This window comes from Enoplosus armatus, chromosome 1, assembly GCF_043641665.1.
Source record: "Enoplosus armatus isolate fEnoArm2 chromosome 1, fEnoArm2.hap1, whole genome shotgun sequence".
Classification (NCBI taxonomy): Eukaryota; Metazoa; Chordata; class Actinopteri; order Centrarchiformes; family Enoplosidae; genus Enoplosus; species Enoplosus armatus.
This window is the reverse complement of record NC_092180.1, coordinates 28,343,407-28,369,053: the sequence shown is the minus strand read 5'-3', so window position 1 is coordinate 28,369,053 and position 25,647 is coordinate 28,343,407. Positions and strand designations below refer to the sequence as shown.

General features: G+C 42.7%; 3 protein-coding genes across 4 annotated transcripts in view; all 3 read right to left on the bottom strand.

Annotated features, from left to right (window-relative positions):
• Window positions 1-7,881, bottom strand: part of celf1 (cugbp, Elav-like family member 1) — a 20,809-nt gene extending 12,928 nt beyond the window's left edge. The window contains exons 1-4 of the mRNA XM_070910716.1: window positions 7,770-7,881; window positions 3,892-4,079; window positions 3,158-3,240; window positions 575-623 (exon numbers count right to left, since the gene is read on the bottom strand). Coding sequence (XP_070766817.1) covers window positions 575-623; window positions 3,158-3,240; window positions 3,892-4,079; window positions 7,770-7,873 — 424 coding nt within the window. The 5' untranslated portion in view covers window positions 7,874-7,881. The remainder of the gene's footprint in view (window positions 1-574; window positions 624-3,157; window positions 3,241-3,891; window positions 4,080-7,769) is intronic.
• Window positions 7,882-12,660: 4,779 nt separating this feature from the next.
• On the bottom strand, window positions 12,661-18,929 carry mtfmt (mitochondrial methionyl-tRNA formyltransferase). Its single transcript, XM_070908939.1, has 9 exons — window positions 18,622-18,929; window positions 16,551-16,748; window positions 15,844-15,966; window positions 15,541-15,643; window positions 15,369-15,444; window positions 15,186-15,277; window positions 15,026-15,104; window positions 14,602-14,675; window positions 12,661-12,907 (listed from the first exon to the last, which is right to left on the bottom strand). Exons 1-9 carry the CDS (start codon window positions 18,831-18,833, stop codon window positions 12,746-12,748), a joined length of 1,119 nt encoding a protein of 372 aa, XP_070765040.1. The 5' UTR covers window positions 18,834-18,929; the 3' UTR covers window positions 12,661-12,745.
• Window positions 18,930-20,714: 1,785 nt separating this feature from the next.
• c1h16orf87 (chromosome 1 C16orf87 homolog) lies at window positions 20,715-24,411 on the bottom strand. Of its 2 annotated transcripts, XM_070908269.1 has the most exons (4): window positions 24,240-24,411; window positions 22,865-22,964; window positions 22,442-22,618; window positions 20,715-21,989 (listed from the first exon to the last, which is right to left on the bottom strand). In XM_070908269.1, the coding sequence occupies exons 1-4, from the start codon at window positions 24,303-24,305 to the stop codon at window positions 21,871-21,873; spliced, it is 462 nt and encodes a 153-aa protein (XP_070764370.1). In that variant the 5' UTR covers window positions 24,306-24,411; the 3' UTR covers window positions 20,715-21,870. The 2 variants fall into 2 exon arrangements, with proteins under 2 accessions (XP_070764370.1, XP_070764377.1); XM_070908276.1 differs by lacking the exon at window positions 22,442-22,618.
• Window positions 24,412-25,647: the final 1,236 nt, after the last annotated feature.

The window sequence follows — 25,647 nt, the reverse complement described above, 5'->3', positions numbered from 1 at the left end:
TTCTTCCTAATGGCCAGCAGGGGGCGACTCCGCTGGTTGCAAAAAGAAGTCAGATTCTACTTCTCACTTGATTTATTACCTCAGTAAATATTTTCCTAATGAGTTTACGGTCCCAATCACTAGTTTCAAGTCTTCTTCAACACAGCATGATGTTCATTTAGTAAATTATGATCCCATTTAGGGTAAAGCAGACGATAAACCAGGGTATGCTTTAGGGCGTGGCTGCCTTGTGATTAAGTCGCTACCATGGTGACCTGTCAATCAGAAGAGCTAACTTTATTAGCAGCCACTTCACACGGCGTACCCAGGGGCCAGGTGCAGTCAGTTTGCCGGTATAGGTGGGCGTGCAGAGTGTCCTCGGGTTCTCATATCCCCAGCTCCACCCTCTAGTCCAAATACGGTCGTTTCAAAACGGTACTCCCCAAACCGATGGGTTGGCATCAGAGTCCACATCTACTTTTCTTATACAGTCTATGGTCACAACTCTTCCCCAAATCTATAGTCACTGAGCACAGTGGTCTGCTAGTATTAAAAAGGACAGAGATGACAGATGGAAATGCTGGAAAATCCTTACCATTGTTCTTCTCACTGTCAGCTGGCTTCATCTGGATTGGGTGGTGCATCTGGAGAAGGCGACAAAGCACACATTAGCGGTGTTTAAGCTGGATGCACACTAGTTTGGCTTTCTAACCATTACTACCTGAAGTATTTAAATATTGTAGTGCCTCCAGTGCATGAAAGCTATTTGGATAAAAGAGATGCAGCATTAATAACTAGTGTGTGCACACTGAAATCATATTATTTCAGATTATTTCAGATATACATAAATTCCAAAAGTGTGGAGCTTTGGCATAATGAGTAGGAATGAAGTTGGTCAAAAGATGTCACATCTCATCTGGTGATAATTTATGTTTTTTTTATTTTATTTATATTTTAAGATAGACGCCTATATTCTCTGTCGGATCCGTAGGCTATACAGAAAAAGAGTCACTTGGTTGAATGGCGCTGTCCAGTATTCCAGGATTAAGCCAAGTTTTAGTGAAAAAAAAAAAGTTCTTGATATTCTGATTGTCCACTTACTGGTGATTTTTAGTTAAGATGCAGAGATATGGAATTTCAGAACTGCAAGCAAACAATTGTGATTCAGCACTAAAAAATATTCAATGTTCAAAACATTCCTAAGCTAAGTCATACTTCCTATTAAAATTTCATGCAATTTGGAGCATCTTGGTACAGTGTCATTTTTTAGAAATTACACTGTACCATCAAAGAACAAATCCACGTGGCTAGTAGGGTTGGGCAGACGATAATGGGGGACCGCTTTCATAATGCTTGCTCACTGAGCTGCAGTAAGCAAGCCACAGCAGTTCAGCGCGGTGGCCACCACACGCAGGTAAGAGGCAGGATGTGTAGCCCGGCCGCACTCTACAAGTCCACTAGGGAGCAGGTAGTTGCACATGTTCTCGGAGTGTGCCACACTTATTTGTAACTACTACTTTGTAACTTATGAATTACAAAGATGTATTGCACTGTGTCACGGAGGAGAATGCTAACTCAGCATCCTCTTCTGCGTCACCGCCTCCCAAGAGTCAGTTGGCCAGGCCAACGCCCACGACTGGTCCTGGTGAGATTCCACAACTACTTGGATAAACGAGTCATGGCTGCTTTGAGAGAGCTCAGAAGGCAGGGGGCCATGCACTGATGTACGCAAGAGGGATGACGGAAAACATAACGGATCTGCGAAGGTGTCCGCCGAAGCAGAGAAATATGCCACCTCGCTGGATTCAGTTCCCGTGCCCCCGTATGGGCAAATGTGCGTAAATGTATATGGAAATAGGGGTATCTATGCGCATACATGTACATACTCACAAACATATGTTTGTCTATTCAGTTTTTTTTCCTTAACTGTCAGCTACTCATTTTCAAAATTATAATGCATTGTGGCCTTGTGTTATTTCTATTTTTGAAGTTTGATTGCTGAGAGCTGCTGTGTTATGTAGAAACATAAAATGACAACAACACCCAGAATCTGAAATTAAAGCCTGATTGACCCATTGACTGTATATAAAAGATGGCGCGTCTCCACTTCCTCCCACTGTACAAAAATGAAACCAAAATATCCCACACAATGCCCCCACAGAAGAAAAGGAAAGTATCTTAGCACAGAGAGCATTTCAAAAACAAATTTCTCCTACAAGACTTGTCAAAAATGGGGGGGCACTTTTAGCAGAATTTCAGCAATGCCGATATGAGACCATAGAAAATAAAGTAATATTACATGCATCATTAAAAAAAATTACAAGGATTTGTTGTTAAAATATTGAATATAAAACCATTATCATGACAAATTTATGGTCAAATACATTAAATATATAAAGGTTGAAGAACAGCATAGATATAAATGAGCAAATAAATGTAGTTATGGGATGCAAATGGTATCTGTGTATTCTCTGCTTGACTGTGCGTTCTCTGCTTTGTTAGTTAACAAACCATTTCGTTGTTGTGTGTGCTGTTCTCATAGTGTTAGTAATCTGACTGTAGACTTCTTTTTTTTCCTTATCTGACACGTGTATACTTTGCTTTCCTGTACACCACTGCTCTCTTATGCCGGCCTTACACCAAACAACCTTTCAAAACAATTTCACTGTTGCAGTCACATCATCACTGTAACCTGCCTAGTCTTATCTACCCCACCGACTCCACACACACCACACCACACCTTGTCACAGGGGGGCCTGTGGTACTGCCAGTCCCTTCCCTCTGCTACTGCCGATGGGCTTGCTGCTCCCTCACTACGAGCTACCACTCAACAAAATCATGACCGTTTACCGCAGCTCCATATAGGGAACTAAGGAACTAGGTACTCAAATGTGTGAGTTATGAACCAAAACCTGCTTGCTTTTGTTATAGCATCCCCTTGTGGTTGACATGGGACTTAATTTCACCTCTGCACCGTTGACCGTTTAATCTGCACAACCAGTTTTCCCAACACCATTAGCACATTGACCCTGAACAACAGACCTGGTTGCTCAGTCAGCCCCCAGAGTTCATGGAAGACAGACCGCCCTGTATTTTGATGGCCAACCACAGAGAGGAAGTCCAAGGTATGAACCCACATGCATCGAAAAAGGGGCAGTTGAAGGAGGCCATCACCTACCCCCGGCAGAATCTTCATGTTGTGCAGAGCATTCTGTGCTTCCAGGGCCGATTTGCGAGTATAGTACGTTATAAAACAGCAGCCTGCCGAGGAATGAAAAAGACACCCGTGTCACACTCAGGTCATAGATTTGTTGTGGAAGCTCATGCATCTGCTATAGGGAGGGTATGCTGGGGCCCATTACAGTCTGGCAGTACTACCACTAGGCCTTTATGAGGTCCTTTATTATTATTACTATTCATAATGTACAGCGATTACCTCTAGAATTCACAAAAATAACAATCATTATTAGTAGTATTGGAATGAGTAACATTACTTTTGTTATTACCGAAAACACAAGACACACAGATACACTAAGGGGTACAATGATGGACTGATTGACAGGGCAAAACAGAATGGTAATGTAATCAATCATAATTCAATGCTAATTAAAAACAAAGACTTTGTTACATAATACAGAATGGGGGAGGCATGTGGTCCTGTCCTCAAAGCCAAAATGTTTTTTAAATGTGAGATAAATAGAGATTAAATAGAGGGTTCTTTGAAAAAAAGTCAACAAATAGGAGTTTGGGAAGTTGTTTTATATAGCAAGTGTTTGGCACACCGATCATGTGCAATCCAGTCAAAATTTATACTACACTGCTAAATTTAAGGGTTGCATGTCAGACTTCTACGGATTGAAAATGAAATTTTATTGTGTGTGTGTGTGTGCTACTGTGTTACCACAGGCTGACCTTTGCTCTGCGGTGGATTCTGGCTGCGGTCTCGGAGGACATTAATCTCATAGACTGGTCCGTAAGGCTCAAACAGCTCACGGAGCTGCTCCTCGGACCAGGACCGTGGGATCTGCCCCACAAACATCTTAATGGCGTCGACGTCCGGTTGGTCGGGGTGGTCCAGAGACCCATTCATCTTCTTCCCACTGCAAAAGACAAACACCAGCGCATTAGACGGAGGTTATAAACGGACATGTTGATTTCCAATACAACATCAGCTCGCTGGGTACATTTTGTAATAAGTAGCTGGTTTTTCAGTGAACAAAATGTGCAAGAGAAATAGATATGGAGGAAAGTAGGGATACTCTGATGTCATATAATAGAAATGATCAGTAGAATATGTAATTATCATGAGTAGCTACTCATCTAAGGACACATATAAAGTCTCTTTTAGTAAACAGTACACATGATATTGATTAATATATCAAAAAAACAGTAGTAATATAGAGTAGAAAAGATATAAACTTCCATCATAACAACAGAACCTACAACAATGTTGTTAAAGCTGTCTTGAATTGCTGCGACGTCTCTTTGAGTGTAGTTTTTGTAGCATAAGCCAGTAAATACTGCCTTATACAACTACTGTTCTATCACGTCACGCTACCATTAGCATGACGCCACCTCCATTGCCAGGTACTGAAGAGAGAATGGAATCATCGCTGTTGATCTGATAATGGAATTTCAGCTGATAATTACATCGGCAGAACAGCAGAACCTTGGCGGCGGACCGGGGATGCCACTCGAAAACCTGGCTCTGAATAGGGATTTCTGCCCCTCCGCTCTGTGTCGGTGCCTGTTTGCATGAAGGCGGGGTTGAGCCCACACCCCCACACCCCCCCCCCCCCCACACACACACACACACACACACACACACACACACACACACACACACACACACACACACACACACACACACACACACACACACACACACACACACACACACACACACACAGAGAGTGGGCAGCAGTTCAGAGCAGAGGCCACAGCCAGGGTTCATCATCATCATCATCATCATCATCATCATCATCATCATCATCATTCATCAGTGATGAAAATGATGGCTAGTTGCAGCCCTAAAACAGCCAGCTCTGGCTGGTAAATGGATAACAGCCCACCATTTTGTCCCTTGTCAGTGTAACACTGACAGCCTCTATAAAAAACAATGCTTGCAGTTTATCTGTTGTTAAATGAGTTTCGTAGGTTGTCACAAAGCTAACTAATGCCTTTTCAGTAGCGTGGAAGGCAGCTAATGAGTTGCTAACCTATAGCTGTACTCATTCGGCCTAACTATCGGAATGGTAAATACGTTTGCTCACATTTCAGTACGTCTTCACGAGTACGTGATTTTCACGTAGTCATAGGTCCTCTAGAAAGTTTAAAACTGAGGCAGACCTTTTTAGGAATTACTAAACCCCTTAGCTAATGTCTGGTCACCACATTCCTAAACAGCTGGCTGGAGCTGGTAATATCAGAGGGAATATTAGGCCACCAGAAAACCACTAGAAATAAACGTGCGCGCATTGGGACGAGTAAATGAGAGTGACTCCCCATGTCCCCCTCCTTCTCGTAGTTTGTCTTGTTGTAGATTGGACCTGACCAATGTCAAGACACTGCTGAATTTTCCCCCCAAAAAAATCTTATTAGCCTACTGTTGGTGAAAATGCTCCCCACAAAGTTCATTAGCGTTCTTTTTTTTTTTTTTTTTTTTTTACCTTTTCTATCTTTTTTTTGTGTAGCGAAGTAACAGCTTACATGTGAAAAACACGGATATACACCAGGAGCCCTTGAGCATGACAAAACTGCAAAGAGAAAACAAATGAGGTAGTTCTCATTCTCAGGCCCATTATCACTCTCCCACACTACAACGCAGCTGCTTATGATTGTCACCAATTCTATACGAAAATCACAATAAAGACCTTAAAACAGACGAACCCTTTGTGCTGATATTCCAGAGACACAGGAGAAGCCTAGGAAACATATAATACTGGTCAGAGGGAGCTACTTACACAGGACTAGAGTTCAAAGAGCAATGGTCCACCATCATCTCAGGGAGAAAATCCAGCTTAAAAGAGGCCATGACGGCAAAATCTGTTTCCTTCTTCCTCTTCTTTCCACACAATGAAGATAAATAGACAGAGTGATCAGAAGGTGGTGGTAAACTCCAGATTGTACACTTGTTGGTTAGTTCCTGACGAAGGATATAATGAGGCAGCCGACGGTGCACAAACGGCAGAGAAAAACAGGGTGCTGCAACAAACAAATCCACATGGAGAACCCGTCCACTGGAACAGAAGCACAACAAACAAAATCTGGCAAAAGGAACCACCTTCGTTTGGGATGGAGGAAAAGCACAAATGACAGACACAAAGTGACAGGCCTTCAGGTTGGCTTTCCAGGCTCTGGGACTGGGACGAACCACTGCATGGAGATCATGGAGACAGAAGGCTGCTCGGATCACTGGGGCCAGAGAGAGTAATGGCCATTTGGGGTCCCACAATCAAAGTGCTGATGATCCATGGCCTTTGTGAACATTTCTCCTAGGCCAGCAGATCTAGCTGCAGTGTCAGATAAACAGGGTGTCAGATTGATGGTGATAAGGCCCAGTGGGCAGAGGGAATGAAAGAGGGAGTGAATAGTGCTCCCCAGCCAGTAGCTAATCCCTGGACTAGCCACACCAGGGGCTAACAATTAGGTTCCGGCCAGAGGGGGGCTGTGTTTACCCTGTTGTCCTACAGGCTGCACTGGTTTGTGTGCGATTTGTGTGTGTAAAAAGTGTACGAAGGGAGACTATGTCAAATGACACTGGCTTTGGTCTTTGTGCGCCCCACAGTGCACACACAAACTCACATGCACATACACACCGACACCTGACACTGAAATGCGATAAACTGGAGGGACGTATGCAACATAACAGCATCTGCCAGGGAGTTGTTGGCTGGACTCAACATAACCCCTTACTGCTGCATATTGTTTTTTGTATTTCAATTTTAATATATTTAATGTAGTATATTACATTTTCCTTACACAGATTGGTACCTATTTATTGTGCAGCATGCACCCAAAGCTTATTCCTAATCCAAGTCTATGAAATAACAAATATTTGCTGGACAGCTTTAAAGCAGCTAACTACATTTTGCTAACAATAGATGGGCGAACCTCCGGTGCTAATCACAGCTATATCGCCACTACAGCGCAATCATCTACATACTCTGAATCTGGCTAACCAGCACGTTACCCAGAGTTGACCGTCTGTTAGGTGTGCTCATAGACTGTATAAAAAGATGGACGAAATGACAGCTGCCCAATAGTGAAGCCAAAACGTCTTGATCGCCCCCTGGCAGCTGGCTGCAATATAGGTCATAAGCCCCGCCCCCACCATGTTAGCGGATGGGACATGGGCCGAACTAAAAAAAAAAATAAATAAATCAAAATGCATGTCAAATAAATTTTTCCCAAAGACGCTTTCTGTCATTTTGGGTAGTTTTTGCAATGGGAGGATTTATTAATACATTTTTCTGTAATGAAAAAATGTGAGAAAGTTATTGATGCAAATCTGAAAAGCTTATTTGACCATTTTGCATGCAGGCGCCTAACTTCACCAGGTCATTTCCAGTCGACTTTCAAGTCATGTTTTTCAAGGCGTCATTGCTCCAATTTGGGGTCAACAGGTATGAGGCGAGAACTGGTGCACCGCCAAAACGTTCTGGGTAAAACTCGCACTCTGGAAGTTCTGTTCTGCACGTGCGAGTAGTCGAGATAAATTGTTGCACCCCCCCCCCCCCCCCCCAAGCTGCTATCAGAGAAAAGTTTAGTGTAGGCTGAAGGCTCCTTACCCCCCTAGTGCAAAGTTGGAGTCTTCGGAATTAGGGAGGGGGAGTGTGGGCTGTCCAGTCTGGTCCGAAGACACATACAGGGTTTCAGGGTCCAGGCTATCCATCCAGGGTCTTGCACTACTACTACTAACATAAAAAAACAAACAAACATAGGACCCCCAACACAACAGGACCAGAAACACAAAAAAACTATTACAAATAAATACAAACACATACACATTTAACCCTCAACACATAAATCAGTAAGTCTGACTGTGACCGTAATGATAGTATAATAACATAATAATGCAGAACCAAAACCTCACGGCACAAGAGCCATCTGCAGCTGGCCTCATTAACAAGGCCCGGGACCCCCACTGACACTGACTCTGCCCCCCCCCATACTGTGAAATTTGCACATTCCCTGGCCAAAATGTACAACTCTTGTCTGTCATATCGTACGTATTTTTTAAAACATTCTATCACATTTTGGAAATTTTATATTTATGCTTCTTGACTTGCAGTTCTTGCATGTTGTTCTTGTTTTTGGATGAGCCCTTTTCCATTAAGAGTCCGGCTTCAAAAGCATTCCTTGGTGCCAGAACACCTATTAGTGATATGAATAGCATTTGTGCATGTTCATATTCCCTAAGATTTGGCCTTTTTAATATCGCTGACATTTATTACAACAGTAGTAACTAATATTGGCGTAACCTCCACTGTGCTAGACATGTTTGACGTCATTTAATAGCATAAATAATGCCAGTTTCTGGAAAACTACTCTTTGTATCTGGTACGGCTTCTCTGTCACAATGATTCAACTTTATCGTATTTAAATGAGGACAGATCTATCCTAACACCTTGAGGATGCGGACTTCCTTCTTTGAAGAGTAACTTTTGACGAAGAACCTGCATTTTGAAATTTTGTTTCACTCCTACACTCCTGTTCAATACCACAATGTACTAGAGCAGAGGCACCCCAACACAAAGAGGACCTCCACTGACATTAGGAGTAATTATATAGGCTTGAAAAAAAGAGCCTGGACAGTAGTAAGTAGCAGCTAAGCGTTCGTTTGTTTAGATATTTAAGATTCTAATATCTATAACATTTCTGCCACAGTGCAATTCACAAAGCAATGATTTTGTCAGATGATATATATATGATTTCCACATGTCCTCCATTATGGGATAGTGTCAGACCTAATGCACTTCTTGAGTCATCAGTATCATGTTTAAATGTACCAAATGTTAAGTTCAAGAGCTCTAAAATGTGCATTTGTTACGTTCGAAATAAAATACACAGGAAGCATAGAGAGTGCATTGAGTGGTGAAATAAACATATTAACTCATGAATTTACGCGATCAACAGTTTTCTGCCAGCATTCTTCTCAGTGTTGCTTTTGGCTGTAATATATGTTTTTTAGACAGCTTAATGTAACATTAGATGTAGTTTTACTGTTGTTGTTGCTGCTGCTGGCTGACACATGCCCAAAGCCATATGGTCCTATTTCAAAGTGGGATTTGTCCACCTCATCAAAACCACATAGATCTCAAAGAGTTTTGGTTGTCGGTCTTGTTAAAATGCTTGTTTTTAATTACATGTTTAATTAAGGCGATGTGTGCGCTTGGTTAAGATTAGATAACATTAGATACGCAGAGCATTTAAAAGTACTGCCTCGCTATACTTCTCTTTAGACTCTGGCAGTATGAAATTACTTTAGAAGTCTTCTGAATCAGCCTCTTTATCATTTGAGCAAGTTTTTTTTCTCCCTCGAGTCCCCAATGACAGATCCTTAAAAGTAACAGCGGCGACTTCCGTGTTCTGTGACATCACGTGCGTGCGTGCGTGCGTGCGTGCGTACCTCTTGTCATATATATATATATATATACACCGTTAACTACATACCTTTCAAAAGCGTAGCAAAACCCTGTGCCATTACTGGTTAACGGCACCCGAAACATACACCCGTGCTTACTTGTGCAAACTAAACTAAACCAAACCAACTCTATCGTGGCGCAATTCCGTCAACATAATGCTGTCAACATATCCCTGCATTCAGCCGATGAAAGTAGATTCTACGTCAAGCCTTGACAGCCACTTATGCTAGCTGAAGTACTTATATAGCTACAGCACCGTGGGTATGTTATGGTAACGTTAGCTAGCTAAACACAGTGTTTGACAACTTAAAACGACCAACTTACCCTGTTTTTTTTTTTTTTACGCCACCGTTAATTTGACTTGTGCTTAAAACACCAAGGTGTCGTTTTGGATGTTTGCTTACAATATAACATTATTCACACTGCACTTTTGGCAACTAGCTGACCGCTACATAGGTGAATTAGTTGTGGTCTGTCACTTTAGAGATCTTAGTCACTGCGTAAAATGGCAGTCGCTCCTTCTGAACCGTCACCACTCGGCAGCTGCAAGGGGGTTGAAGGGAACTGGTAGGAGCCAACATTATATATGATATTTGCTTCAAAATACATTTAAATGGCTGTATGAAGAATTATGTACTTCAGTGGATAAAACATGTCTGTATGAGCGATCTTTACTATCTGGTGCTCTTGAGACGGTAGTGAAAGTGTGCGTGACTGTCCCCTGGGTTACAGAGTAGAGTGGTACGGTCCACAGAGAGGAACCCTATCATGGACAATCATTCCCTAATTTCCTACAAGCGCTCGACGTGGTTTACGTCTTATTTGTTATTATGCATGGACGCAATTTAACAGGTAAAAGGTATATTGAAATATCTGAAAATGTGTCAGGATTCGCTTTTTTTTTTTAATAGAAAACACAACATATTTGATAAAGATCCCTTTAATTTGGTTAATAAAGAATTGTGACCAAAATATTGTACAGTATATAAAAAAAAAATAGATTCAAAACATAACACGAACAGCAAATAGTACAGTTGAAACATTAAATGTCTTCACTGGAAATTGAAGCGGATCAGTAACGTTAAACAGCAACCCAAATAAAACAAATGTGCATCTATTGAACTTGAGAGAATAAAAATAAGACTCATATAAAAATAGAAGTCTATGAAATCTATGGTAAACTATACCGAACTGTAATAATCAATAAATGAAATACTGTGGGGGATGAACAAGCCTGTATTATGACCATCAAATGAATGTATGATAGGTAAAACAGCCTGCCACCAAAGACTAATTTGTCTTTATTTATTAATTTTTTTCACATCAATTTTTATATACTCTTATAACACACTGCTAGACCACCCCCTGGGGCCAGTTGTTCTGGGCTAATTTAAGGAGTTGAATGGAGGTGAGCATTCAACAAGTAGCACATTGTACCTGTGATCATGAAAAGTCGAGGTCATTAAAAACAATACAATCGTTACAAGTGAAAGATAGTGACCTGGCAATAAGCACAGCAAAACTAACAGGTCCTCACTGATGAGCAGCAGTCGACACAGGTGAGATTATACCTGTTTACAGATTGAAAGGGGGGAGGAGTATGTGGCCTGTCATTGAGAACCTCCTTAGAAATGAAATACAGGGAATGAACAAGGAATACTATGTGAGAATAGCCAGTCTCTGAATAGGTTATTTAGCTTCCAGAGTTCTTGTGCCCCTCCAATAAGGTTAGAGGTTATCACTTTTGAAGAGATCTCCCCTTTGGCTGATGCAGTCATAACCGATAGCAAAACATAAATCATGCAGCCACTCGTCCATGCTATAAAGATGGCTGAGAAAGCCCGAAGCCTTCCTTTAGGGTGGGGGAATGGACCAGAGGAAAATACACCGTTTACAAAGACTTTCAATTGTCTCAGCGAGTATTTTGAAATCCTGTTCGAGCTTTATTGATTGTTTAAGCGTAATGTTTGTTCCGACATGTACAATAACTGTATGGGCAGTTGGACAGAGGTCCAAAATGAGTGGATGTGTTCACGGTCAGCACCAGTGACCACTGACACGTCTGGTTTTCCATACCAGTGGGCCGATGTGATGCTCCAGCACAGACAGCCAAGATTATTATTATTTTTTTTTGTATCTTTCAGGAACTTATTTCTAGGAAAGTTGACATCACGTATGGAGTCCATCGCTGTTCAGTCTATACATGTTGCCTCTGGGCTACATAATCCAGCTATGTTATCCTATTTTACAGGAAAGGGCACGTGTGAGCACATCATACACATTCTCGGGGTTCCAGCACTGGCTTAGTTTTAGAATTAATAATAAAAAATCTGCAAGGCCTTGCTCCTGGGCACAGAACTCTGGTACAGGCCCTCTGCCTTCTGGGCTATATCAAAAACTGGCAAAGCTGCCTTTGGTTTTTATTGCCCAAGCTGCAAGTCTGTGTTACATGTCGATCACCCCTCTGCCTGCAATAGTAACAAAAACTTGCTCACAAAGCCATGCTAGAATCTCATTTCAGGTACCACGTTCACCATGTTTAAACACATCCGATTTTACGCGTCCCTCTCAACACTTTTTTGCTTTTCCAAGGTGGTAATTATTCCTCTGCTGACGTGATTAATGAGCTGTTGCCCCACACGTCCCATTAAATCCCTGCTGGATCAGTTACTCAAGCTGACGAAGAGACAAATGAATTGCGGTTTGCGTATAGCCTTGCAGTCATGCGCATACAACTAGGCCAGTGGCGGGTTTTATCATGGAAAACACAGTTTGTTACCACGGGTCAACACTTAACCACAGGCACTTTTTAAAATCAGAAACGCTCCTCCTGTACATGACGGTGTTACATTTAATATTGGCTACTAAAATCTCACATAATAATCAAAACTTTCAAGTCATGGAAAAAAAAAAAAGTCCTTTTAGGTAAATGTTTTAAGAAATCAATAAATAGAAATAAACAGTTTTATTTTACCTGGTATGTCAGTCCGCAGCACATTCATATATTGCAAGCATACAGTACAAATGCAGTAAATGTACTGCGCATGCAGATGTCTTAAAACAGACAAGAGCAACATATTAACTACAATAAAATCTATTTGATGGTGGCAGTGTTCACATCAAGGAAGAAGAGCGTTGTTCTTGCTGCCTCCCAGCGCTTCAGTCCCTCCTTTTCTACTGACAAACAGTCCTTCGGCTGCCCGATGCAGGTAGCCATTGTGGAAGTCGGCTGCCGTCAGCCTTTTCTTCAGGAGCACTGCCTTGAATCCCACCCAGCCGTCCTGGAACAGGGGGACACAGATCAGCACAAATATCTGAGTGGCATAAATCTAAAGGAAAAGGAATGCGGTGCTATTCTCACTATATTCAAAATATGTATTTGAAACATGCTTACTTGAGACACACCTTTATTCCTAATTTTCCTTTGTTCTTTCATTATATTTTAGTAATAGTGCTCTTTTCTTTTTTAATTATTTTTTTAATCTGATAAATTCAGTATAATGTACATTTCTACAGCACTAATTCCATCAGTCGTGTCTTACTTGCGACTCTGCTGAGAATACTTTCTCTTGTTTATGCAAATACTTTCAACTCAAAAACCAAATGCAGTTACTACCGGTAAAAAAAAAAAAAAAAGATGCTGTCACTGCAGCACTTCCTGCAGAAATGTTTCACATTAAACAACTCTAGCAGCAGAGGGGTGAGCATGGCATGACTTTGCTGGTGTTGTACTGATATAATTAACGCTGTGGTAGTGCTCGTTTGAGGTATTTTACGCCTAAATTATAGCCAACAGTAGACAGAGGACAGGAGATAATGGCAATAAAAAAAAATATGTACAAATGTTACAGGAATGGCTCGGGAGTACGTAAACGATTTACTATCATTGAAGATGATCTCGTAATATACATGTATTTCATACGCAACAACAGAAAGTAAACATAAAACAACAGTGCCAGCAAACATGCTGTTATAAAATTACAAAAAAAAGCTCAGAAATGGTTTGTTTGTTTCCGAGTTAACTTTTTTGTAACCCCTGATCAAATCTTTTTTTTTTTTTTTTTTTTTTTTTATTATCGCACGTTAAGCGTACAACACAAAACGCTTAAAGGTCGCTCATTCAGTCAGTAATGTCTGGAGGCTACTGAATCCAGACCTTTGAGATTACACCTTGTATTCGAATTCCCATAAGACACACTCCAGAGTAGATGCCTCTTGGGTCACTCGAGATATATTGTCGAAATGTGATTTACAGTGACCACTGCCCAATGACGTTGTGTCCCTCCATTAGTCACATTAAAAGCTTCTTCGAAAATGAATAGCGAGTCTGCGAACGCCTTTGCAACAGTCTGGGAAGCCTACAAAGCTGCGTGTCGAGGCTGGCTCATCAGCTTTGCATCAAACCAGAATTTTTAAAAAAAGGGGGACAGAAAGACTCGACTGCCTCCCCATGGGTCTGTCTGACTGAGACCAGATCTAAACTAACTCACTGAAAACAAAAATATAAGTTAGAGAAATACTGAGCAAGAAGACAGAGTTTGATTTATGCCGATTCAAAAGTCAGATAACTGGAACTCGCAATTAGCCGGGACTTTGACCCGTCTTTAACTTGTGACCTTGTAATCCTGCAGCCCCCTTCTGCAACACTTCTACTGTATTTGATATTGCTTTATTTTACAATTCACATTTGTTCTTTCTTGTTTTATTACTGTTATACGCCTCACACTATATAGCCTTTGTTACTCTTGTCTCTTTAATCAATAAGGTCATGGCCTGGGACATGCAGGGTTTCCGCCAGTGCACTGCAACTTCCTGTTGGGCCCTAACGAATGGCTATAATTCGATGCATCACCCAGCTCTTTTTAAAAAGAGAAACGTTTCGATGTGGCGGTGGGGGCGGGTGTGCAGGTTTAGGTCATTTGTCAGGACTCAAGACGATAAATCTAACTGAGTTCAACTCAAGACTTGGACAGACCTTACAGCTGACAGCCAGAGTGTTGGACTCCTTCTGATAGCTCACTGAGCCAGGGACCGGCCTCCTCCTTTGATCTGCAAACCAACACAAAACGAGTGATTTACGGCACCTCAGGGTCTTTGTCACACAAATTTGCAGTTTAACCGTTTCTTTGACTCCTCAACATCACCGCAAATCCTGCACAAACACACTCTGGATTCTAGATGCAGCATTTTAACTTCTCCACCCATTTAAATTGGAGCCACAAGCCATAATGTACCCTCTCTGTTGTAAGTGTGTCCATCACAATGCTAACAAGCCACAATATCCCAGTTCCTATCAGAGTAAACCAGCGTGAACGTTCAGGTTTTTCAGAAACAGGATTATGCCGTTATCCCCCCCCCCCCCCCCCCGTCTGTCTATATATTGATTTAAACAAACGTACCGCGTAACGAAATGTGACATTTCCCGACAAAATCCAGTAGTTTTATCGTTCTGCCCATCCACGTGGTCCTCAGAGGTATCTGAGGGCAGAGAGAGGGATCAGTGCAGTGATATTCAACAGGGCCAAGCCGATGCAACAGATCCAGATCAGACGTCATTACCCAGGATCCGATGGCACGGTACAGGCGACCAATTTGGTCACAAGTCTGCTCCTCCCACACCAACCAGCTCATGGACGTGTTGATTTTTGGGGCTGTTGGGCAAAATGAACGTGCAAGTTGGGAGAAATCCTCTTACTTCATATTCAGCATGACTATGTGCCAGTGCAGTTGAGGCCTACGCACCAAATGTTGCACCCATCTGTCCTTGCTCCCGTTTATGCGCCATCCTGTCGGACAGTGTCGTCAATGTGTCAATAAGCTGCAATCAAGAACACAAACACAGTCACTATGTGGCCGTCCTGTTAGTGACAGGATCAGGCAGCCACCTTCTACCAGGCGCCCTCCAAAAGCTCACCAGATGTGCCCCCTTTGTGGCGAGGGTGGCTCCGAGCTCGTCGGCGGTGCAGTTCTCAGGGACCAGGTGGAGCTCCTGGTTGAGGATGGGGCCCACGTCAAACCTGGGAGTGTGAGGACATTTTTAATCTCATAACGTTTCGTATGTTTGTAGCGGAGGAAAAAAGAGTCGGTCTAGACCTGCTCTATTTGTAAAGTGTCATGAGATGACTTTTGTCGTGATTTGGCGCTGTATGAATAACACTGAATTGAAATTGAATTGAAAGAAACGGGAAGAACGGCGAGAGGTTTGCCCTCTGCGTACCTGTGAGGGCGGATCTGGATGACGGTGACCCCTGTCACAGTGTCGCCGCGCATGATGGTGTGGAAGATCGGTGCTGGTCCTCGCCACCTCGGCAGCAGGCTGGGGTGAACGTTCAAAATCCCACTGCAATGACAGAGCACAGACGCTATGTGGGGATCAAGTATATACACTGAACGTTGTTTTGAGATGACTTTGGATAATAAGAAGTCGTTTTCAGGGCAAAGAAAACAAAACATGGCATTTATTCAACCAAAAGTTGTGCATCTCCATTTTATGTAATAATTGAGGTTTATCAGCTGTTAATTAATTGTAAATACACAATATGGCCAAAAGAGAGACGATGAGACGAAGCAGGAAACTGGACAGTTTGGACGTTTTCTCTTCCAAATACGTTTGTCCACTTGTGTTTTCCTTGACCTTTTTTATTAGCAATGTGGCGACACACTACTTTAAGGGAGCAGGGAGGACTATGAATCAGATACACCCCCCCCCCCCATGCATCAAGCTCAGTTGAGTGACCTCCAGTGGCAGGTTGGAGATTTCTATTGGACGGCCTCTGGGTTTAGGTTCAGCGGGCACTGAGGAGGGTGCCATGGATCATGTGGCCTCCACTGCCAGACTAGACCAGACCAGACCAGAGCAGAGCAGAGCAGAGCAGAGCAGAGCACATCCCTGACAGACAGACAAATAAAAAAATAAAAGCTCACTATGGAAACTTGTTGATCAGTCTCTCGTGGAGTAAACAGCCAAACGACACCACCACCCCAACATCAAACTGTCCATCCACAATGTCAGGGGGCCAGCTGTGGACCTGAAGGTGGTTCTGTTGAGCAAACCTCTTGACTGGGACGCCACCAGACAAAGTAACAACTTCAAGGGACTCCACTATCCCCTCGCCGGGGCTCCTGCGAACAGAACACAGAGTTTAGTTTAGTTTAGTTTAGTTTAGTTTAATCACTCATTTTCCGTATTTCCAAGATGACGGAGCAGCTCATGCGTAAGAGTCATTCCATGAAAGGCAAGACGAATAAATTCCATTGTCATTCAAAACTCTACGATAAAGATTAGGTTTTAATGCCAAATATTAGGTCATGATGGTCTTATTGGACATGGCAGTGCCAGGATAAAACAGGATTCCACAAAAAAAAAGAAACCGAACCTCTAAAATGTCAAATGTTAAATCTAAACACAAGCAGGTGTACAAGAGTTCGTCAAAACAACATGTGGATTTAAAACTGGAAATATCTGATGGAAGAATACGCAAGTTCTCATTCTACAGGATCCCCGCATGGACAAAATACTATATTCACATTAATGGTAAATAAAAGGCATTCATTTGCAGGGAAATCTGTTGTAATGAAAATATCGTCAATGTTTACAGTCCATTCAGTGTCCCGCATGGCCTCAACAGCATAGCAGGTAGACAGTTTTTAGTAGTGTCAGTTATAAAAAAAAATTATATCTTTAGGTGACTCAGGTCTTGGGGTGTACTACTGCATGTGCGGGGCAAAAAGGCTCCACATATGCAGCTGTGTTATGGGACTATTCATTATAATAATCCTCTTAGAAACACACACCTTCCCGTTCCAGGCTGCGTAATATGTTAAGTGTGTACAAAAATGTATTGTAAATGTATATGTGTGTGTGACTGAATTGTAAGTTCGTCCTATTGCTGCTTTTTTTAAGTTTTTTTTTTTTTGGGGGGGGGGGGGGGCATGTTATGCCTTTACTTGATAGTTATAGTGGAGGGAGACGGGAAATGTGGGGAAAGAGGGTGGGGGGGGTGACATGATGGTGTATGCGCCCCATCCACTTGGGTATCGGGGTCGCACTCTACTGCAGCTTTTTATATTTTTGTGCCGTGTATGTTTTTGTAAACTTTGACCTCGCCGAATCATGTTTTTTTTTTTGTTTTTTTTACTGGTACATGAAGGAGCCTTCCCAGTGGGAACCAGTCATTTCACCACACCTCATTAAAAACGCTGCTCTGGAGCTGGATTGAGAAACCCAAAGTCAACAGAGCCGGCCTGTGACCACCTTTGTGAGACCAGTTATAGCTTATAGCAAACAGTGTTTCTCAATTTCCTTAGAAGTATGCGACCACAACCAAAGAAAGACATCTGAACATTCAGCAATATGCAACAGCTGGACATGTGGTTCCTGCTGCTATGAACAGCCTCCACACCAGATTCTGGGACCTGGCTGCAGGGATTTGCCACCATTCAGTATGCAGAGATGTCCAACACTGGCGTTATGTGTTCAAACCCACCAGGGGCCTCTTAGCAGTTCTAATGCTGCAATGAAATAGTCTCTCTCTTATCAATTCTGACGCGCATTAAGGCTGAGTAACCCCATCGCGGAAGAGGTTTCTCCTTTATTTCAGCAACAAAACAAGACTTTGGAATAGAATGGTTGTAGGGAACACCCTCCCAGAGCGATTTTTCTTCTCAGTGACACTCATTTGACAATTTGCAGTGGCAGGCCCACCTTTCTCACCAAGTGGTGCGTTTAAGGTGCTCTTTATAAATCTGTGGCCAGGCAGATGTATCGGCCGATATTAGCTCATATCATTTCATTTGTGTCATCCCACAAATGAAATGAGAAATTTCAGTACAGAAATGCCAAAGAGGAATGGGTCGCTTTTACTGCAAATATTCAGCTATGTACCCATGTTGTAATAGACATATTGTATAATATCATTAAGTACGTAATGCAATATAATGTGCGTATACTATTCGCAACACCGGACGGTGTGGGCTTCCCGTTTGGGACTCGCACCTGCTGGCCGTGAGGAGTTTCAGGGACTCCACAGCGAACTGGTCGGAGCCAAAGAACAGGAGCCTCCACGGGGGTCCCGAGGATGACATGAGCCTACAGAGCCGCCGCTGCCGCCCGTCGGGCTGCCTCCTCCACGGCGTCCTCAGACGGCAGTGCCCGAGGTGCGCGAGGATTTTCAGCGGGGCTCCCGCCGTCCTGCCGCTCGTCCACATACCGACAACGGCTGTCGCTTCAGCTCAAGATATCATGCGCCCAGAGTGTGTCCAAAGTGGTGAAGTTCTGAGACTGCTTGTCGATTGGCCCCAAGTATGTCGACACTGGGCGCCGCCATGTTTTCCATTAAACTTCCGTTCCGGTCTTCTTCTTCGTGGAAGGTTATCGGCTGTTGGCAAACAAGCTTACTGCCACCAACTGGGCACTTTGGGTGTGGAAAAGGAGGTGGATTTCACCGAGGGACAAACAATGTTTTTAAAAAGTTACTCGTGTGACTGGTATAGAGATGATTTCCCAAGCAGACTTAGGGCGTTTTCTTTTATTTCTCTCCAAAAGCACGAACAAATGGCTTGGCTCATTAAGTGCGCATGCGCCGACCGTGCATCTGTCGCTTCTGATTCTGATTGGCTAAGATCTGTCTTCAGGGATTTCTGGCAGAAAGCCTTTAAACTACTTGGTTAGGCTTTCAGGCAGAAAGTGTGTGATATAGACAGAGAATCTGATGCGTCACAGTATTTGGTATAACACCGGTATGGGCCAGCTTTACAAGGGTATACGGGATTAAATATTTTCTAGTTCCATAGTGATATTTAAATTATTTTAAGGATTTTGGCATCACTTTACTAGATGGAGGTAAAACTACACACATTTTCAAAACGTACAATGCACGTTATTTCTTTTCTAATATGCTACCGTATGAAATTATGTATCTATCGCTTTGCCGCCAGTTCAACACACTGGGTTGGTTTTCCTCCTGTCCTCCCCAATTTTTTGAATCACCAGCCGCCACTGGCACACAGTGTTAAATAAACTTATAGCCTACCTCTTTGGCTGAGGGGGCTCTTAGGTCAATCTTCTGTGATTCTGGAATAGGACCAATCATGAATCTATTGGTATTTTTAAACCTGGGATCTATATTTACAAATGATGGTGTCTAAATGATTGATAATTACCAAAACTCTTGGAATTGGTCCAGTAGACCACCTCAACCGGCAGCCGCAAACCAGCTGTAATGGCTGCAACGTAACCCTCGCGGGAAATTGGTTGGCACTTACTTTAAAGTTATGTCCATCAGGAAACTCACCAAGACTTGCGGCAGAGCAGCCGGAGGACATCGGAGGGAAAACCAGAACATAATTTGTCCATAAAATAAGATCTAGTTTCACCAAAGTCAGTGAATAAAGTTATAAAAGTTGTGCGTTTCTGTACAGTGATCAGTGAGGCCTGGCCCCCAGAAACACTCCATCCCGGCAGCGTCAACCATTTTGTCCAACCTAATTCTTGTGTCATTTGTGGTGTGATTAAATTAATCAAATTCAGTGCACCATGTCGCTATTTGCCAAGCTAGGTTACGGTAGCCGTCATGTGTCATCGAGCACAGCATGAAGCAAGTGTGGGCTGTTATGGAGGTGGAACTTAAAGAGACAGGAGCTCAAACGGCTTGTTTCAGACAGAGGGTGAGCTGAGGGGCTGCATAAAGGGCCAGTGCAAGATAAATAAGGACTTGTGGCAACTGTGAATCATGCAAAGCTGCTCTAGTGGAGTCCAAGAACAAAAATATAGAGCTGGAAATGAGCATGATATGTGACCTTTAAAGCTGCTTCGTGCAATCAAATTTACTGAAACTAAAGGCCTGATTTACAGGAATTGTTGGTTACCTCTGCTAGGATATATACCCTTTGGCCACAATGTGTGAACTACAAACCTGTCAAATCCCTTCACATAAACTTCATCAGTAGGCTTGTTAGTGATGGGCTAGTCTTACGCATAATACAGCAGATCAGCAGTTGTAATAACCACACAAAGCACGGCAGCCCCCCCCCCCTCCATAAATGTTTATGTTAATGGAAACTCTTATGCTCAACAACAGCACCTCATTTAAATTGATTTTATTATCGTGAGTAATAGAAACCCCCTGGTGCCAAGTGGACTATTTTAAAAAATAAAATCTGTAAATAAGGATGTTTGAGCCCCGAACAGTCTGCCATATTTACATGAAACTTCTATGTAAAACAAGAAGCATGAATAAATGCTGTTATAATTATAATATACAGTATATATTGTGATATTAATCGCAATATACAAATGATACGAGATTCTGCTATGGCCCATCAAACAGAACATCAATTAACCAACAATAATTGCGGACTGAACTGGACCGATTGATAACATACAATTTCAAAAATAATAATAATAATAATAAAACAAAACGGCAGTGCCTCACATTCTCATAAATATTTGTCGGACTTCCTGTATCATTCTGGGAAAGCTGGACACAGACTTTACGGCAGTTTTTGTGTTACTTAGTTTCGTCCACATTCCGAGCAAGGTGAAATTCATCTTAAATAAGCCAACATGACGGTCTACAAACCCATCTACATGGTGTGCACTGTGCGTGGCAGCAATTAATAACCATATGTTCTTAATCCCTGTAAGGAAATGCATTATCTTCCCCAAGTGTTGGAGCTGGCGACGCTTGTCTCGCTCAGGGACACACGAGGGACAAGTGAGCGCTTGAACAAGGATGCTCTACATGCTCAACATTACTATAGACGGATAGAGATCAATTCAAGGCAGAATGAGTAGGATTTGTCAGTTGTTGTTTCAAGGTTGGCCCCTCCTCCCGGGCTCAACAACACCAGAAGCTTCCCCTTGGAATGCGCGTCGAGGCCTTCAGAACACAGTATGGTGTGAATGGGTGTGGATTCATACGCTCAGATGTTTGTATCTACAGGACAGGTGGCATCAATGCCCCCCCTCCCCCGGTCCTATCAACAATGTACAGTATGTCATTACAACACATAAACCATACTCGTGCTTTTAGTCCAGAGACATATGTTTGCATGTCGGGGGCGGGTGTATAATTAGCTTTCCAGCACTTTCCTGAATCTCGTCCCTTTATCCGAGTGACAACGCGTCCAGGTCCAAAGTTCAGCGCCAGCCAGCTGCGCCCTCTTTGGTCATCCTCTCGCCATTTTGTTGTTTTTGCTATGATTGGTTCTCCGTGCTGGGTTTCTCAGTCATTCAGGCTTTAACCTACAAGATGAGTCTTTGACCCAGGATCTTGCGGTTGATCTCAGCCAGGGCCACGGAAAACACAAAGGCCTTCTCGTCAGACAGACTGGCATAAATATCCACCTCCTTCTCCTGTTTCTCTGTGAACACAATGAAACACAAGCAGTCACAGAAAACCCATGTTGGCAAGAGGGTATTTAACTGCGGTTCATGCATGAACTGCGGTCTAACTGGTGTTAGTTATTGTAGCTTGGCCCATGATTTGACCTGCTTATCAACAATTAAGGCACTTGGTCATATTTCAAATTAAAAGGTCCAAATAGAAAATTAAAAGTGGTAATAGACAGTGGTAATACTTAATAAGAAACAACTTTAAACATGCTTGGGCAAGTAACACATTGAGTTGGCTCTCAACTCTACATTGTGACTAACTTGTATGATGCAACCCATGTATACCAAGATGTAGCTTAATTCTACTTCCTGTCACTATACAAAAACTCTCATGCATCTCAAACATGAATCGGGAAAGGCTTTTACAAAAGCACAATGTTCAGAACGGATTCAGAGAGTGCTGGGGTAACACTTCCTTTACCTTTCTCCTCATCCTGTTTCTTCGGCCCCACTGTTTTTGGTCTGCCCCGGCCCCTCCGGATGGGATCCGACTGGCTGTTGGCCCGGGATCTTCTCCTGTTCTCCATGTCATTGGTTAAAGAAGAGTTGATCCTCTCTCTGCGAATGCGCTCTGTCCTCCTCCGCTTGTCCAGCTTGTCTGGAGCAGAAAACATGGATAATAAAAAAAAAAAAAAAAAAAAAAAAACACAAAGAAAATAAAGAATGAAGTCATCTTTCTTTGCCACAGCCACAAAAAAAAAGGTGTGGATGAGATGGATACAGCAACAGTGCCGCAAGATGTCATATAATTAATATTACACATTTAGAAAAATCAAACATTAAGTACAAGATCGAACTACATTTTCAGGCATAATTCATTATTTTTATGCAAGCTGAACTTTACCTGCTATGGCTGGAGTAGAGCGCTCATTTAATTTGCCATTTAGGAGTTTTCTGCTAATAAACACAAAACCACATGGGCAGGTCTTGCACGCAACGGGAATCTAGAGAAAATCAAAAAAACAGGAAACATACACAAGATTTGATTACTGTTACGGCTTTGCCATTTTGGTTCATGAAGGTCTAGTTTCGCATGGGGGGGGGCGCTCTGGCTTGTTTGTATGTATTTAAACCAATCACAATCGTCTTGAGCGGCGCTGAGCCCTGGATGCAGCAACTGTGCCCTTGCCAAATAGTGTCTGGGGGGGGGGGGGGGGCAGTCATTGGCGCTTGTGGCTATATTTATTATTATTATTATTATTATTATTGTCCTTGCCTGATGCAAAGACATCTTGAATAGTGAGGCAGTCCACAGATTGGCAAGGATGGGAACAATAAATCAAACACACCCTTCAAAACAGAGCCCTCTCTTAGACATGCGGGGGGGGGGGGGTCCCCCAAGTTACCATTTTTTAACAATTTTTTCATGTGTTAAGATTATACACACAAGCTGCATATAAAAAAATCTATAAACGCTATTATTATTATTAAGTGGATAGGGGGAGCTATGTCTTGTGAGCAAAATAGTAAACAAAAAAATACCCCCCCCCCCACACACAACATTTTGCATAGGGCCCCCACAAAAGCTAGAAACGGCCCTGCCCTTCCAGACACAGCTAAAAGTTGACGTTAGCTAGCAGTAGTGTTGCAGCTGAAGCAGACACGTCTGCGCTGCGCTTTAAAAACAGATGAACACCCCCGGGACTTGGATATGTCACAGTCGCTGCTTTTCCACCTCGGAGTGTTGTTGCTTCTACGAAATTAGACCCCCCCCCCCCCCCTTTCTTTTCGAAGCATAACGTACCGTTTCTTACGCGGACATTTTGTTTCGAGTACCGATAAGAATGACAATGTACATGCATGTATGACGGACAGACAGCACAGTCACTGGCCCGCATAAACTTTTGCTGGCCCCGGGCCGTCGAGTTATGTCGAACCCTGCGTGTGTTGGAACGCAAGATGGTCCAAAAAAACACAAACAAAAAAAAAGGTTTTCGAAATGTGTGTGAACGTGTGTTATTAGGTCATATTTCAGGGAACATTAAGGCTTTCTTTGCTCAGCAGAAAACCAACAACTTGTCCGACCTTTTGAGTGGGATTTGGTGATACTGTCGTTTACAAAACGTGTGCAGGAGGGGGGGGGCTGCCGCTGAGCCCCATTTCCGTAGCAACTGCCCTGTGTATGCCGCAATGACTGTTATCAGTACAATTAAGCATACAAGTGCATGTGCTGTGCAATCAGTAACAACGTTCAAATGTTTAAAAATGTGTTTTCTCACCTGTTGGTCGCATTCAGGACAAGATTTAGTAGCCATTTTGACTTTCTTTGTTTTATTTGCCGACATAACGTTAGTGCGTTTCCTCCAGTGACACGCCGGTTATCTCTACTCTTCTCTGCAATACATGGACGACAGTTTGCTCCAGTGTGCACTAACATGTGCATGCAGGGAACACACACACTCTCACACACACAAGTGTAGCTAGATGACAGCTTACACGACAATACGGCAGAGACGGTTTAGAAAGGACACGGCGCAACTTCGAGTCGTTTCCTGTATCGGTGTCACGTGGCTTTCGCCACAGCCCCGCCCCTTTTTAGGAGTCCACCGGCAGGCCCTGAGTCTGTTCACTCCAATGGGAGAAATGAACGTGAGCACAGATTGTGACCGATTGTTTTCGCCCCGTAGTGAGCAAAGTAAATATTGGACGCATTTTCACAAGCCACATATCTTCCCAACATTCTGACATCAGAATTGCACTTTTTTTCCCTGTCTCATCAACACACTCTCACGAGATCTTGCAACATCTCTCTACTCACTATTGCCTGGTCAATCTGAAGCCGGGCTGGTTTGTTGGTTTAGGGGGGTGTTGGACACTTAAACTGGGCAGGATTGCTGGTTAAATTGGTCATAGCTGGTCACAGTGGTCCAGCTAGACACCATCGTCTATTCACTCAGACTCAGACTGGTATGGTCTTGAGTACACTTTAGCTGGGATAGATGAAGATGACTGTGATGATGCATACACGCCCAAATACAGCAGCTCTATAAACAAGACTGCACTACAAGACTGGGTCAGAGGGGCCAGTGCTCTTTATGTATTAGATTTTTTTTAAATCATGCTTAATTTTGTTTTGATCAAATGATAGTTTTCACCACAAAAACCAGGCTTCTTACCTTACCTTCCTTACCTTACTAAACAAGTCCAGAAAAAATAATAAAAGGAGAACAGAGACTTGTTTTGAAAGTGTCTGTCCTGCACAATCTGCATAGCCTTTGTCAAGTCTTTAATTATCGAGCACCTCAACTAAGCCTCATACCAGATATATTATTATTATTATTGTTGTTATTATTCAAGTGTCTGTGATTTGTTTCCAGTCATGGAGTCTTGAGCAGTTTGCAGTGGAATCACATCAGTCTCGCCTTCAGTCTTAGTCTTTCAAACTGTCAGTAAGCCGTTTCAAGTCCCTCACACTGGTAAACCGGCATATAAACTGTCACAAAAGCAGTCATGAAATGAATTCTGCCTGTTATGAAGTGGATAATAGGCTACACAGTAACAATCCAGGTTACTTGTTGGTGTGATCATTGTGGAGCCTGTCCACAAGACCAATAACCCCCCCGAACCATTAAGATTGAAAAGTATTCATGAAAACAAAGTTCATGTTTTTTTTCCAAAAACTGATAT

Excerpts from the sequence above, each read along its gene's own strand:
- mtfmt (XM_070908939.1), bottom strand. The coding sequence starts at position 18,833 with ATGTGGACGAGCGGCAGGACGGCGGGAGCCCCGCTGAAAATCCTCGCG. Across the intron at positions 15,445-15,540 it reads CCACAAAGGGGGCACATCTG|CTTATTGACACATTGACGAC; the intron begins GTGAGCTTTTGG and ends TCTTGATTGCAG. Across the intron at positions 14,676-15,025 it reads ATGTCACATTTCGTTACGCG|ATCAAAGGAGGAGGCCGGTC; the intron begins GTACGTTTGTTT and ends GTTGGTTTGCAG.
- c1h16orf87 (XM_070908269.1), bottom strand. The coding sequence starts at position 24,305 with ATGTCGGCAAATAAAACAAAGAAAGTCAAAATGGCTACTAAATCTTGT. Across the intron at positions 22,965-24,239 it reads GTCCTGAATGCGACCAACAG|ATTCCCGTTGCGTGCAAGAC; the intron begins GTGAGAAAACAC and ends GATTTTCTCTAG. Across the intron at positions 22,619-22,864 it reads CTCTACTCCAGCCATAGCAG|ACAAGCTGGACAAGCGGAGG; the intron begins GTAAAGTTCAGC and ends TTTCTGCTCCAG.